This window comes from Microcaecilia unicolor, chromosome 3, assembly GCF_901765095.1.
Source record: "Microcaecilia unicolor chromosome 3, aMicUni1.1, whole genome shotgun sequence".
In the NCBI taxonomy this organism is placed as follows: Eukaryota; Metazoa; Chordata; class Amphibia; order Gymnophiona; family Siphonopidae; genus Microcaecilia; species Microcaecilia unicolor.
The window spans coordinates 215,428,229-215,440,732 of NC_044033.1; the positions used below are offsets into that span (position 1 = coordinate 215,428,229).

Consider the following 12,504-nt stretch of genomic DNA (forward strand, 5'->3'; position numbering starts at 1 on the left):
AGGAAATCTGAATGGGTGCGGGATTTCCTCCAGAGGCGCTCCGCAGATCGGGTGCAGGAGCGAAGGTGACAGATGCAAGGGGTCAGCCAGGGCTGGGGATTAGTACGCTTTGTGGGATGGGAGGTGGAAGGTGCGAGAGTGTCCAGAGCAGAGGAGAGAGTGGCATTGTAAGTGGAGACAGCCTTGTCTACAGACTCGGAGGACATGATGGAGGGGAGGAGATTAGAAATATTAGAGGATAGGGTGGGAGGGTCGATAGCCTGGAGATTCCTGGAGGTAGTGGTTAAAGTTGGACGGGGCTGAGGTGGGGGGGTGAAGAAGTGTGAAGGTGATAGGTGATGATCGGAGAGAGGAAGAGTTGAAACATGGAAATTGGAGGGAGAGCTGGAAGAGGAGAGGACGAGGTCAAGACAATGGCCGTCTCGGTGAGTAGGGGTGGTGGAGCAAAGCTGGAGGTTGAAGGAGGATGTTAGAGTGAGGAACTGAGAAGCGTGAGGGTCGGACTGGTCATCAACGTGTATGTTAAAATCTCCGAGAATAAGGGATGGAGATGAGGGTTCAAGAAAGACGGAAAGCCAGGCATCGAAGTCGGTGAGGAAGGAAGAGAGGGGTTTATTAGGGGGACGGTAAATGACAGCCACTCTGAGTGGTAATGGGTGGAATAGCCGGATGGAGTGAGCTTCAAAGGATGAGAAGCAGTGAGACTGCGGTAGGAGGAGGGGTTGGAAACTACAGGAGGGCGAGAGAAGTAGCCCGATGCCTCCACCGCGGCCAGCTGGGCGGGGAGTGTGGGAGAAGGGATAACCTCCATGACAAAGGGCCACGACTGAGGCAGAGTCGTCAGGGGAGAGCCAGGTTTCAGTTAGGGCGAGCAGTTGAAGGGAATGAGAGATGAAGAGATCGTGGGTGAAGGGCAGTTTGTTGCAGACCGAGTGGGCATTCCACAAGGCACATGAGAAGGGGAGGAGGGGAATAGAAACGAGATTGGAGACATCACAGAATCGTTTGCATGGATAGGAGGAGGACAGGTTAGGGGGGCCTGGATTAGGATTAATGTCTCCCGCGGATAGCAGGAGGAGGAGCAAGAGAGTGCAGAGGAGGGTGGGGGAGGTCGGGCGATGAAGGCGACGAAGACGGGGTGCACTGAGGAGGAATGGTGATGGGTTAATGGTAGGAAGGAGGTGTTGAAGGTTAAGAGCGAGGAAGGAGGAGGGGGCCAAGAGAGATGGTGAGCTGGTGAGGGATGCCGTAGTGAGCAGGACAGGAGGGAACACGGGTGGGCAATGAGTTCCAGCGGTAGACAGCGGTAAGGGGAGGGGAAAAAGATTAGGAAGGGACAGGGCAAGGAAGAGGATGTGGACAGGGGCCATAAGTAGTGATTGCGGTGTAACAGGTGTATGTGTAGTGATAGAGGTGAGAGCAGATAGATAGAGCAGATAGCTGGATTGGAGGCTTGGAATTGAAGGGATTGATGGAGAGCAGGTAAGTCAATGGCTGACAAGTTAGTAGCAGGCAACTTGCAGGCGGGCTGGAGCACGCTGGTGCAGATGGACAGGAACGAAGTCAATGGCTGGCAAGTTAGCAGGTAGGCAGGTAAGTCAGTGGCTGAACAGCTAGCAGGCGGGCTGGAATATGCTGGTGCAGATGGACAGGAACGAGCAGGGAGAAACTGGAGAGCAGGTAAGTCAATGCCTGACAAGTTAGCAAGTTAGCAGGCAGGCAAGTAAGTCAACGGCTGACAAACTAGCAGGTGGGCTGGATCAAGCTGGTGCAGATGGACAGGAACGAGCAGGGAGAAGCTGGAGGAAGCAGGTGCAGATGGACAGGAACGAGGAGGGAGAAGCTGGAGCAAGCAGGCTGGGGCAGATGGACTGGAGCAAGCAATGAGAAGCTGGTTAGGCAGTCTGGAACATGCTGGAGCAGGCAGACTGGAGCAGGTGTACTGGAGCAAGCAGGCTGGGGCAGATGGACTGGAACAGGCAGGCTGAAGCAGATGGACTGGAACACTGGAGCAAGCGGGGGAAGCTGGGTCGGCGGACTGGAACAAGCCAGGATCGGGCGGACTGGAGCAAGCAGTGAGAAGCTGGTTAGGCGGACTGGAACATGCTGGAGCAGATGTACTGGAGAAGGCAGGCTGGAGCAGGTGTACTGGAGCAAGCAGGCTGGAGCAGATGGACTGGATATTCCACCTCCTCGTGAGCGGCGGGCAGCTCCGCTAGCAATCCCGGATGGGGTCCACGTGGCTCACTGGTTCTAGCTGCGGGTTTAGAATGCGATCGTCGCTGCCGGGGACTGCAGTCCCGTCCAGAGGAGATATTCCACCTCCTAGTGAGTGGCGGGGCAGCCCGGTGTTCGCGATCCCAGCTGGGCAGCGGGGGGGGGGGGGGGGGGGGGGGGGGGGGAGGGGGAGGGGAAGGCCTCCACGTGGCTCCCCGGTTCCGTGCCAGTAAATCTCGATTGTCGCTCGGGACCGTCTAGAGGAGACAATCCACCTCCTCGTCAGTGGCAGGCAGAACGGCTTGCGATCTCGGACGGCACGACTCCCCGATGGGCAGCTCAGGCCGCGAGCTCCCGTAGAGCTCTCGTCTCAGCGACCGCTCACGGCACCATCCCTAGACTAGAAACACTCTGGAAGGTCAAAAACAGTCCGGATGAGCACGGCAGATTGAGGCTCGCTCGGCCTCTTCACGCGGGAACCCTGAGCCCGGGATCCTCTGGAGTGCTCGGGCTCCGGCAGAGAGGCAGCGGGAGCCCTGGGACAGCCGGATAACAAAGCAAGGGGACAGGTCGCGGCCACGTTGCAGGCAGACAACCGCGACCAGCTTCGGGTCGCTCACGCGCGTTAGAGATCAGTGAAGCCGTCGCGGTAGGGTTACCATATGGCTCCAGAAAAAGGAGGACGGATTGAGCCAGCCGGGTTTTACTTCCATTGCTTTCAATGGAAGTAATTGAGCTAGCCGGGTTTTACTTCCATTGCTTTCAAAGGAAAGCAATGGAAGTAAAACCCGGCTGGCTCAATCCGGCGGTCCAACAGCTCCCCAATTGGATCCGATACAACTCCAGTCCGTTCCGGTGCGGTAATGGATGACCCAGGATGGTTCAGGTGGGTCTAGTTCCTCGGGGCTTCAGGAGCTCGTTACGGAGCTCCTTACCTGTCGGCCAGCATTTTTAGTGCGTGCTGATGCTAGAGACACCCATAAATTCCTACGGGTGTCTCTAATATTAGCGCACGTTAAAAACGCTAGTGCACTTTAGTAAACAGGGCCCTAACATTTTGTATTGTACTCGATATCTTACAGGCAACCAATGCAATACATGCAACACTGGTGGCACAAACGTCCCCAAATGCCCAATCTTGTGAGCAGCCGTATTCTGTATCATATGTAATGCATAAAGTTCACTCTGTGAAATACCCAAATAGAGACTATTACAAAAATCAAGTCTAGAGAACACTAAACTCTGTACAAGAATCCTAAAATCATATGCTGCAAGCACTGGTCTCAACTTTGCAACCAAGCGTAAGTTTGAATGACTTTCGTCAACTGATTCTGAAAGGAAAAATTACAATCTAAAAACATAGCCAAATTCCTCATCGTGGTTTTAACAGGGACACCACTTTTTTTTCTAAACTGAATGTCAAATCTGGCAGTAACTGTATCTTTCTCCCAATCAACAACACCTCTGTTTTAAGCAAGTTAAGCAAGAGTCGATGAGTTTTCATCCAGGACTCAATATGCCTCATACAACGATTGACTACTACAGAGAAATCATCACCCACTGATACAGGGAAAAAAATTGTACATCATCAGAATACAACTTGTAACTCACTTTAAGCTCATCAAACACTGATAAAGCTGATCGCTGTGGGACACCCATGGACAGTTTATTCTCTATTCTGGATGAAGATTAACAAATAAAGGAAAATTCCATTATTTGGCACACTGACCCTGCGTAGTGCTTCCTAAGATGCCCTGGATGGAGTACGGTGCCACTATTATGGAAGATGGCAGCACAGAGGCAGGAGTTAGTAGGAATCACTCCTGCCTCTTGATCAAGCTATGCAGGGGAGTCTTGGAAGGGAGGGTTGCATGATTTGGGGGGGGGGGGGGTCCAATAGACTACTAGGGACATTTTGGGAGGTGATGTAGGAATTGGGGGTAGGGTCCCTTCTGGGGTCAGAAGAGTGAGATCAGGGGATGGGGAGGTCCACTAGACCACCAGGGATTTGTAGCAGAGGTGGGGGTGGAGGCAGAGTGTATATTATGGGTGCAGTTATGAACTATGAAATATGAACCATGGTTAAGACCTGTAAGAGCTAAGGCTTAATAGAGCATAAATCGTTAGGCCCAGGAACATATGATCTGATAAGACATTTCTACGTGCAAAGTGGCCTGGGAAAGGTGCAATTATGGATGAACAGAAGACCTGTAAGAGCTAAGGCTTAATAGAGCATATAGGCTGATAGACCTAAATATTTGAGTGTCTCTTAGTTGACCTCCTTACTGAATCAGAGCTCATGGTCTGCTAGCACCTTAGTAAACACTAAGTTGTGCACCCTAGAGCAGAGTCAAAGGGGCAAAGGCCATAAATCGTGAGTCCCAGGAACTTATGATCTGATAAGACATTGGTACATGCAAACTGGCATGGGAAAGGTGCAATTATGGATGAACAGAAGAATGTGAGATTTAGTGACGTGGGGATAGATGGTGTGAATAGAAGACAGAATGATTTCTCAGGAAGATAAGTGCTAAAGCCTTGCTTAACACAAAAGGTATAAAAACAGCTGTGTCAGAGCATTACGTTGGGGAGAGGCGGAGGGCTCCCCGTGCTTCCCATGAGAAACTAGCATTTGTATTTGTACCTTTATCTTGCTAAGAAATTAAAGAATTGCCTTTCTCAGATGCTAGCCCTCATAGGCTTTTATCTCTCTCTCTAAATTGCGGGTGGTTGGTGAGTACTAATTTGGGAGGTGATACAAGCAGCCTTTTATACCTAAAAACAAGGGGGGCTTTAAAAAAAAAATAATCTCCCTTTTTGTGAGTGCATCAGCCAATCACTGCTCATGCACACTGACAGCAAGGGAGATGTTATTTTGCTCCTCAGCAGCAGACAGCTGCATGTTACCAGAAGCCCAGAAGCGCTGGTAAACTAATTAATCAATTGGACGCTAATAACTAATTATTACACGCATCAATATCCCAGCAGTAGTTATCACATCACATAGTGCCTGTCCCCATGACTACAATTTAGGCATGACCATTTACACCAACTAAAACCTGGGGCGTAGCCAGACCTTGACGGGAGGGGGTCACATTTTAGCCCACCTCCCTGCTGCACTCCCCCCGCCGCATCATCATTATAATACCTTGGCTGGTGGTATTATAAGCTAGCGAATTCAAAACATCCGACGGAAGACTCCTGATGCAGGCCGTTGTGGCCGAAACACAACTCGTGTTGAGTCATTGGATGTTTTAATAAACATTTTGCATACTTTGAACATCATCTAGCTTCACCTTTTTTTGTCGCCTTCGTTGTGTTCGGGGTGTCTTTGGAACTGCGATGGACCCTGTCCGTCTGTTTATATTACATGACAACTGTAATGCATGAGATTCTCAGTAAAAGACACATGAAGAGGATTAATTTTTTAAAATTTTCTTACAAGGAAAAAAAGATATATATGTTTGGAAGGGAGATTAAGGGACAGGGATATCCTATATAATAATTCTCACCTCCAACATTCTGAGGCTGCCTGGGACTGTGGCTTCCGCTGGAGGTGGTCTGCTTCATGGAGTAGATCAAAGTGACGTCAGCAGCAAACAGCGACCCAGGCAGGGGGAGGAGTAACAGCCAGGGGGAGGAGTAGGCAGCTGCAAACAGCGACCCAGGCAGGGGGAGGAGTAGGGAATCGCACCAGATTGGCTGCTGACCCCTCGAACCACAGGCGCACAATAACCGCCCTCAAAAAACCGAAGAGGGAGGGCGGCAAGACGGCAAGCGAGAGGCTGCGTCGACTGTCCAATGTGGAGGAGGCGGGTGAGGGATCAGAGTGGGGTTCAGGGTCCACTCGGAAGAGGGGGGAGGGAAAGACCAGCGGGTCTGACTCCAGCGCATCTGTCATCCCTGTTCACTCACAACAAAGCAAGAAAACCTAGGAGATGCTGCAGGACGTCTAATAGACAGGAGTGGAAGAGAGCACAGCAAGTCTACGGTAAGCAAGGAAGCACATTGGTTAATCTCTGTTTCCACTCCCCTATGCAGCCCTCATTGGCATACACTCAAAAACAAGCAAACCTAGGAGCTGCTGCTGCACATTGTCGTTTTAAAATTGTTGATAGACAGTGCCTTAAAACGTCAAGGACAAAAGGAGGGGGGAGGCAGACAGACCCTGCAACTGGGAGGGAGGGGGAGGGGGGAAAGGGAGGGGAGGGGGAGGGGGGAAAGGGAGGGGGGGGGGGGGGGAAGGGGCAGGGGGAGAAACAGGGAGGACCCTGCAACGGGGAAACAGGGAGGAAGGAAGGAAGGAAGGAAGGGAGGGAGGGACGGAGGGGGGACCCTGCAAATGGGAAAAAGGGAGGGGGGACCTCCCTGCAACTGGGAGGCAGGGGGGACCCTGCAATTGGGAGACAGACCGGGGGGGAGGATGATGACCCTGGAACTGGGAGGGAGGGTGGACCCTGGCACATACTCTCATTCTTATACACACACTCGCACCCAGTCTCACTCTCTCTCTGTCACACACACACACTCGCACATTCACTCTCTCTCACACAGTCACTCTCACACACACTCACTCACACATACACACTCCTAGGAAAACCTTGCTAGCGCCCGTTTCCTTTAAAACAGAAACGGGCCTTTTTTTTTACTAGTTTAAGAATAAAACTGTAAGGATAAGAAAGAAGAGGTATTTCAGCAACTGTCTATAGGTATCTGACCTTTAAAACATCTGAAGACAGAAGCAGAAGGAAGTTTTTCTATTTCTCTTTCTGTATCAGGTCTAGCATCGCCTCTGGGCTTTATTGTTACAACACTGTATGTTTCCACTGAAATTAAAAGTATATATTAATGAATAAAACAGGCAGAGGAGGTAGCCACAGCAATGTTTATATGACATTTAACAGTTCTGTGACAGAGTCCCTTTGTTTTGTATTGTTCGGTGCATTTTGTTCTTTGAAGGTTTTCACTGCCAGGTATGGAAGGGTTACGGGGAATCCAGGCGGGCTTCTTGATTTACCAGTGGTTGATTGGGCTGAGCCCTCATCACAGTGCACCTGTGCAGGACAAAGAAAAATTGTGATTCTGCTTCTGCTACTAAAATCCTGGTGAGTAATGAGAGGGAAAGGGAAAAAGGGGGAAGGAGGGCACCATTATCCCAAGCAACAAGAGGAAGGAAAAGAGGCTGGGAAACCCAGCAGTTTCTTTCACACTCTGTAACAGTTCAGAAAAGCATTACAACTTACTGTAAAATACTCAGAGGGCAATCAATGAGAGACATTTGGCTCTCCCCCCCCCCCCCCCCAAGAGAACCTGAATGGATGCTGGTTTCTGAAACCTGGCAGGTACTAGGGAATGGCAGGGAGAGAAAGAGAGTCAGCCCGAGTGTCAATGCTGGCCTTGATTACAGCAATGCTCAGCACAAGGATGCCAGAGCTTGGCAAGTGTTGACTTCAAATTCTAATTCACCTGCTGGCACTGTAGAGAGAAGCATTATTAAGACTTATCCAAAGGTGATTCTAAAGAGGAGACCTATGTGATCACAAAAGCTCATGATCAATTTTGCATAATTCTTACTTTGATCCCTATAAGGTGGCGTAGTCTGTAAAGGATACAGGTCTGGATCACTCAGTGCATTGCTGGAAACCTCCATTGTTCTTCCCTATTCATTCATAATCCTCTCCTTTACAGGACAGGATGACCCGTCGGGTCAGAACTTCCCATGTGTGCTTCTTGGTTCTCGCCGTGGGCTTGGTGCTGTGGTATGCCAGCGACCCGCTCTCCAGGTTCATCCGCCCTGGCCCACCAGCCAAGTCGGGAAAAACACACCTGCTCATCCTCTCCTCTTGGCGTTCTGGGTCCTCTTTTCTGGGAGAGGTGTTCAACCAGAACTCTGAGGTTTTCTATCTGATGGAGCCTATCAGGCATCTGTGGATGTCGTTAGCAAATAAGGGCCCAGAGCTCCTTCAAAGACCCATGAGGGACTTACTACAATCCATCTTTCTCTGCGACATGTCAGAGCTGAAGCCATATATGGGTAGGAGTAAGTTTGTGTCAGATCTGTTTTCATGGATCAAGAGCAGAGCCTTATGCTCTGCCCCAGTTTGCGGCACCCTCCCAGGCTTGGGTGTCCTGGAAGAGACCCATTGCTCTCATATCTGCTCCAAGTCTCCTTTTGAGAAAATCGAGGAGGCCTGCAGATCCCACAGTCATGTGGTAGTGAAGGCAGTGCGAATTCTAGATCTAAAAGCTCTCTATTCACTGCTGGAAGACACCTCACTGAATCTTAAGATCATCCACCTGGTAAGGGATCCACGGGCTGTTCTCTCTTCGCGTGAAAATATGAAAGGGCTGCAAATTGATGACAGGATCATCACTAGGTCTCAGAAGGGCATACCCAATGCCACCATGGTAATGCAGGAAGTTTGCCAGGCCCAGATGCGCATCTTCAATGCATCCTTACCTCTGGAGGATCGTTATCTTCTACTGCGCTTCGAGGACCTGGCAAGAGATCCCATATCCTATGCAGCTGACCTGTTTGAGTATGCGGGCCTGAAGTTGACTCCTCACATGCAGTTCTGGGTCTACCACAACACGCACCAAGTGGCACAGAAGGATCAGGGTTTGCTGAAGTACGCCAAGGATGCCAAGAAAATCTCACAGTACTGGCGACAGAAGCTGATCTTCCAAAACGCTAAGGAGGTTCAGGAAATCTGTAAGCAGGCAATGAACACCTTTGGTTATCGGCTTGTTGGATCTGAGGAGGAGCAAAAGAACATGAGTCTTAACCTTCTCTCGCCCTGAAGGTTAAGGAGACCATTTTAGAATCTCTACATGGCAATTCTTTATGGAAATCATTGGCATTTACATGTGTAAATACTGATTTTAGGATGTAACTATTTACATGGGGGTCGATATTCAAAGTAATTTAACTAGCCAGAAAAGGCTGCTGGGCAGTTAAATTTCACATTAACTGATTAATACTGCTGAAAATGTCTGCTTAGCATCCAACGTGAAACAGTCTATTTTGGGGAGCATTCTGGGGTGGAGTCAGTGAAATCTTGGATCTTCAACCAGGCCTTTAATAGAATAAGTAAATGACACCAGCTGCACATATAAATGACCTAGAGATGGGAATAACTAGTGAGGTAATTAAATTCGCCGATGACACAAAATTATTCAGGGTCGTCAAGTCGCAGGAGGAATGTGAACGATTACAGGAGGACCTTGCGAGACTGGGAGAATGGGCGTGCAAGTGGCAGATGAAGTTCAATGTTGACAAGTGCAAAGTGATGCATGTGGGTAAGAGGAACCCGAATTATAGCTACGTCTTGCAAGGTTCCACGTTAGGAGTTACGGATCAAGAAAGGGATCTGGGTGTCGTCGTCGATGATACGCTGAAACCTTCTGCTCAGTGTGCTGCTGCGGCTAGGAAAGCGAATAGAATGTTGGGTGTTATTAGGAAGGGTATGGAGTCCAGGTGTGCGGATGTTATAATGCCGTTGTATCGCTCCATGGTGCGACCGCACCTGGAGTATTGTGTTCAGTACTGGTCTCCGTATCTCAAAAAAGATATAGTAGAATTGGAAAAGGTACAGCGAAGGGCGACGAAAATGATAGTGGGGATGGGACGACTTTCCTATGAAGAGAGGCTGAGAAGGCTAGGGCTTTTCAGCTTGGAGAAGAGACGGCTGAGGGGAGATATGATAGAAGTGTATAAAATAATGAGTGGAATGGATCGGGTGGATGTGAAGCGACTGTTCACGCTATCCAAAAATACTAGGACTAGAGGGTATGAGTTGAAGCTACAGTGTGGTAAATTTAAAACGAATCGGAGAAAATGTTTCTTCACCCAACGTGTAATTAGACTCTGGAATTCGTTGCCGGAGAACGTGGTACGGGCGGTTAGCTTGACGGAGTTTAAAAAGGGGTTAGATAGATTCCTAAAGGACAAGTCCATAGACCGCTATTAAATGGACTTGGAAAAATTCCGCATTTTTAGGTATAACTTGTCTGGAATGTTTTTACGTTTGGGGAGCGTGCCAGGTGCCCTTGACCTGGATTGGCCACTGTCGGTGACAGGATGCTGGGCTAGATGGACCTTTGGTCTTTCCCAGTATGGCACTACTTATGTACTTATATTATAGCAGGGTATGTTTATCCATTCCTACTCTAGCCAAGATAATGTTCAAACACCTTTCTGACCTCATTTGCAACTCTCTTTAACTTGTCCCTTATTTTCTTACTCCTGTTACTCTGTCTTATCTATCTATATGTTCCACCTTTGCTGACACTCTATGCTGTCTATTAAAATGTTTTATTACATATTGTGTTGGCATTGTAATGTAGCAGACCATGCCATACTTAGTATTGATGTTTGAATATTTTTACTGCCGTAATTGTATATTGCACTTAACCAGCTATGGTTTCGCCAGCTCTACTTACAGCATTGGATTTCTGGGTACAACACCAGCGGTGGTCACCCACTCCCCAAAGTCAATAAACCACAGAGCCGGTGCATCTATGGGAAAGAGAGAATGCAGCAGGTCATGTCACTTTTTTTGTTACATTTGTACCCCGCGCTTTCCCACTCATGGCAGGCTCAATGCGGCTTACATGGGGCAATGGAGGGTTAAGTGACTTGCCCAGAGTCACAAGGAGCTGCCTGTACCTGAAGTGGGAATCAAACTCAGTTCCTCAGTTCCCCAGGACCAAAGTCCACCACCCTAACCACTTATCGACGTCCTATTGGAAAAAATAAAATTGTACTCATGTGTGCGTTAAAAAGCTATAAAAATGGTAGTTATATGGAGGCAGAAAAAATGTTGCTTTGATTTTCATTTTTGTATTTTTCTTGTCTCGCTTCAATGTGTACTGTTTCAAAACAGGGCAAGCTGAAATGAAGTAATATGCATTGACACAAGCTAGCTTTCATTCTAGTGCATGCTATTTCAGTAAGTGTGTATTAAAATGTTTGTATGCTAATTTTAATGTGTGTTAAATTGAAATGAAATATTTGTGTGTGAGGGGGTGGGGGGGCAACTTATCTGGTTAAGCTCAATAGTTAAAGAACAAATCATTAGTTTTGAAGTTTCCTAACTGCAAACTATTCAGGGGCCAATATTCAGACCGCTGGAGGCAGTTTGGCTGGTTAGTGGTGAGACCGGAATCAGTGCCAGGGACTGGCATCGAACATCCAGTTTAATTTTGGCCGGTTGAAACTTAACCGACCAAGCCAATATTCAGCGCTGGCTGAATAAGTTTAAACCGACCAAAGACAGGCCTGCTATTTTGGCGGCCTGATTTGGCCACCAAACGTATCTGAGCCTGGCAATGTGCTGATTATTAGCAGATAGCCAGTTATATCACGTGATATAACCTGTTAGCCACTAACCTGAAGATTCTATAGAGCATAACTACAGATCTCCACTGAAATCCAAGCGGATTCTATAACAATGCTCTAACTTAAGAAGCTTAACAAGCTAATGAGTGCTGATAACAGTGCTTAGCAAGCAATAATGCGCACTAATTAGAATTTAGGCATACAACTCGCTAAGCGTAATGAAGTGTGCCAGGAAAAAGGGTTGTGGTTATGGTCATTTTTTCTTTATTACATTTGTATCCCACATTATCCCAGAGTTCAGGTTCAACGTGGCTTACAATCCAGTTATAAGCAGGCATTACGGCAATATCCATCTGTAGATTATCTGGGTAAGTCACTGCTGCTCAATATCCCTGGTTAAGTTATTCAGATCACTTTTGGATAAATATTTCTGCAGCTCGAGTTGCCAGAATAACTTTTTAAGTGAATAGCATGGAAATTGGAGCACTGTCTGGTTAAAACATTCACCCATCCCCAGTGTGCCTCTTTCCCCTTCTGCATTTACTCCCTGGCATTCAGACAGTTAAATAGCGCTTAACTGGCTCTCTGTGAATATTCAGTGGGAGATAGCCGGTTATTTTCAGCTGAATATTCCCAGTCAGCGTTTAGGGGGTGATTCTATATATGGCACCTAAAAAATTGGCACTGAAATCAGTGCCAACTAACCGTATTCTATAATCGATATAGAATAGGTTTAATTGATATCTCGTTGCCTAAAACTACACATATCCATTTACACCAGCAAAAACATGATGTAAATCCCGGCATATACATTTACGCACACTAGGCCATATTCTATAACTATGCATGTAAATTTCAGTGGAGGAGTGGCCTAATGGTTAGCACAGTGGACTTTGATCCCCACATCCTGGGTTCCATTCCCACTGCAGCTCCCTGTGACCCTGGAC

General features: G+C 48.2%; 1 protein-coding gene across 1 annotated transcript; it reads left to right on the forward strand.

Moving 5' to 3' along the window:
* Positions 1 to 7,742: 7,742 nt before the first annotated feature.
* On the forward strand, positions 7,743 to 9,119 carry LOC115466304 (carbohydrate sulfotransferase 4-like). The gene has a single exon (XM_030197469.1). The coding sequence runs from the start codon at positions 7,912 to 7,914 to the stop codon at positions 9,016 to 9,018; it is 1,107 nt and encodes a 368-aa protein (XP_030053329.1). The 5' UTR covers positions 7,743 to 7,911; the 3' UTR covers positions 9,019 to 9,119.
* Positions 9,120 to 12,504: the final 3,385 nt, after the last annotated feature.

Coding starts and splice junctions, on each gene's coding strand:
- LOC115466304 (XM_030197469.1), top strand. CDS start 7,912: ATGACCCGTCGGGTCAGAACTTCCCATGTGTGCTTCTTGGTTCTCGCC.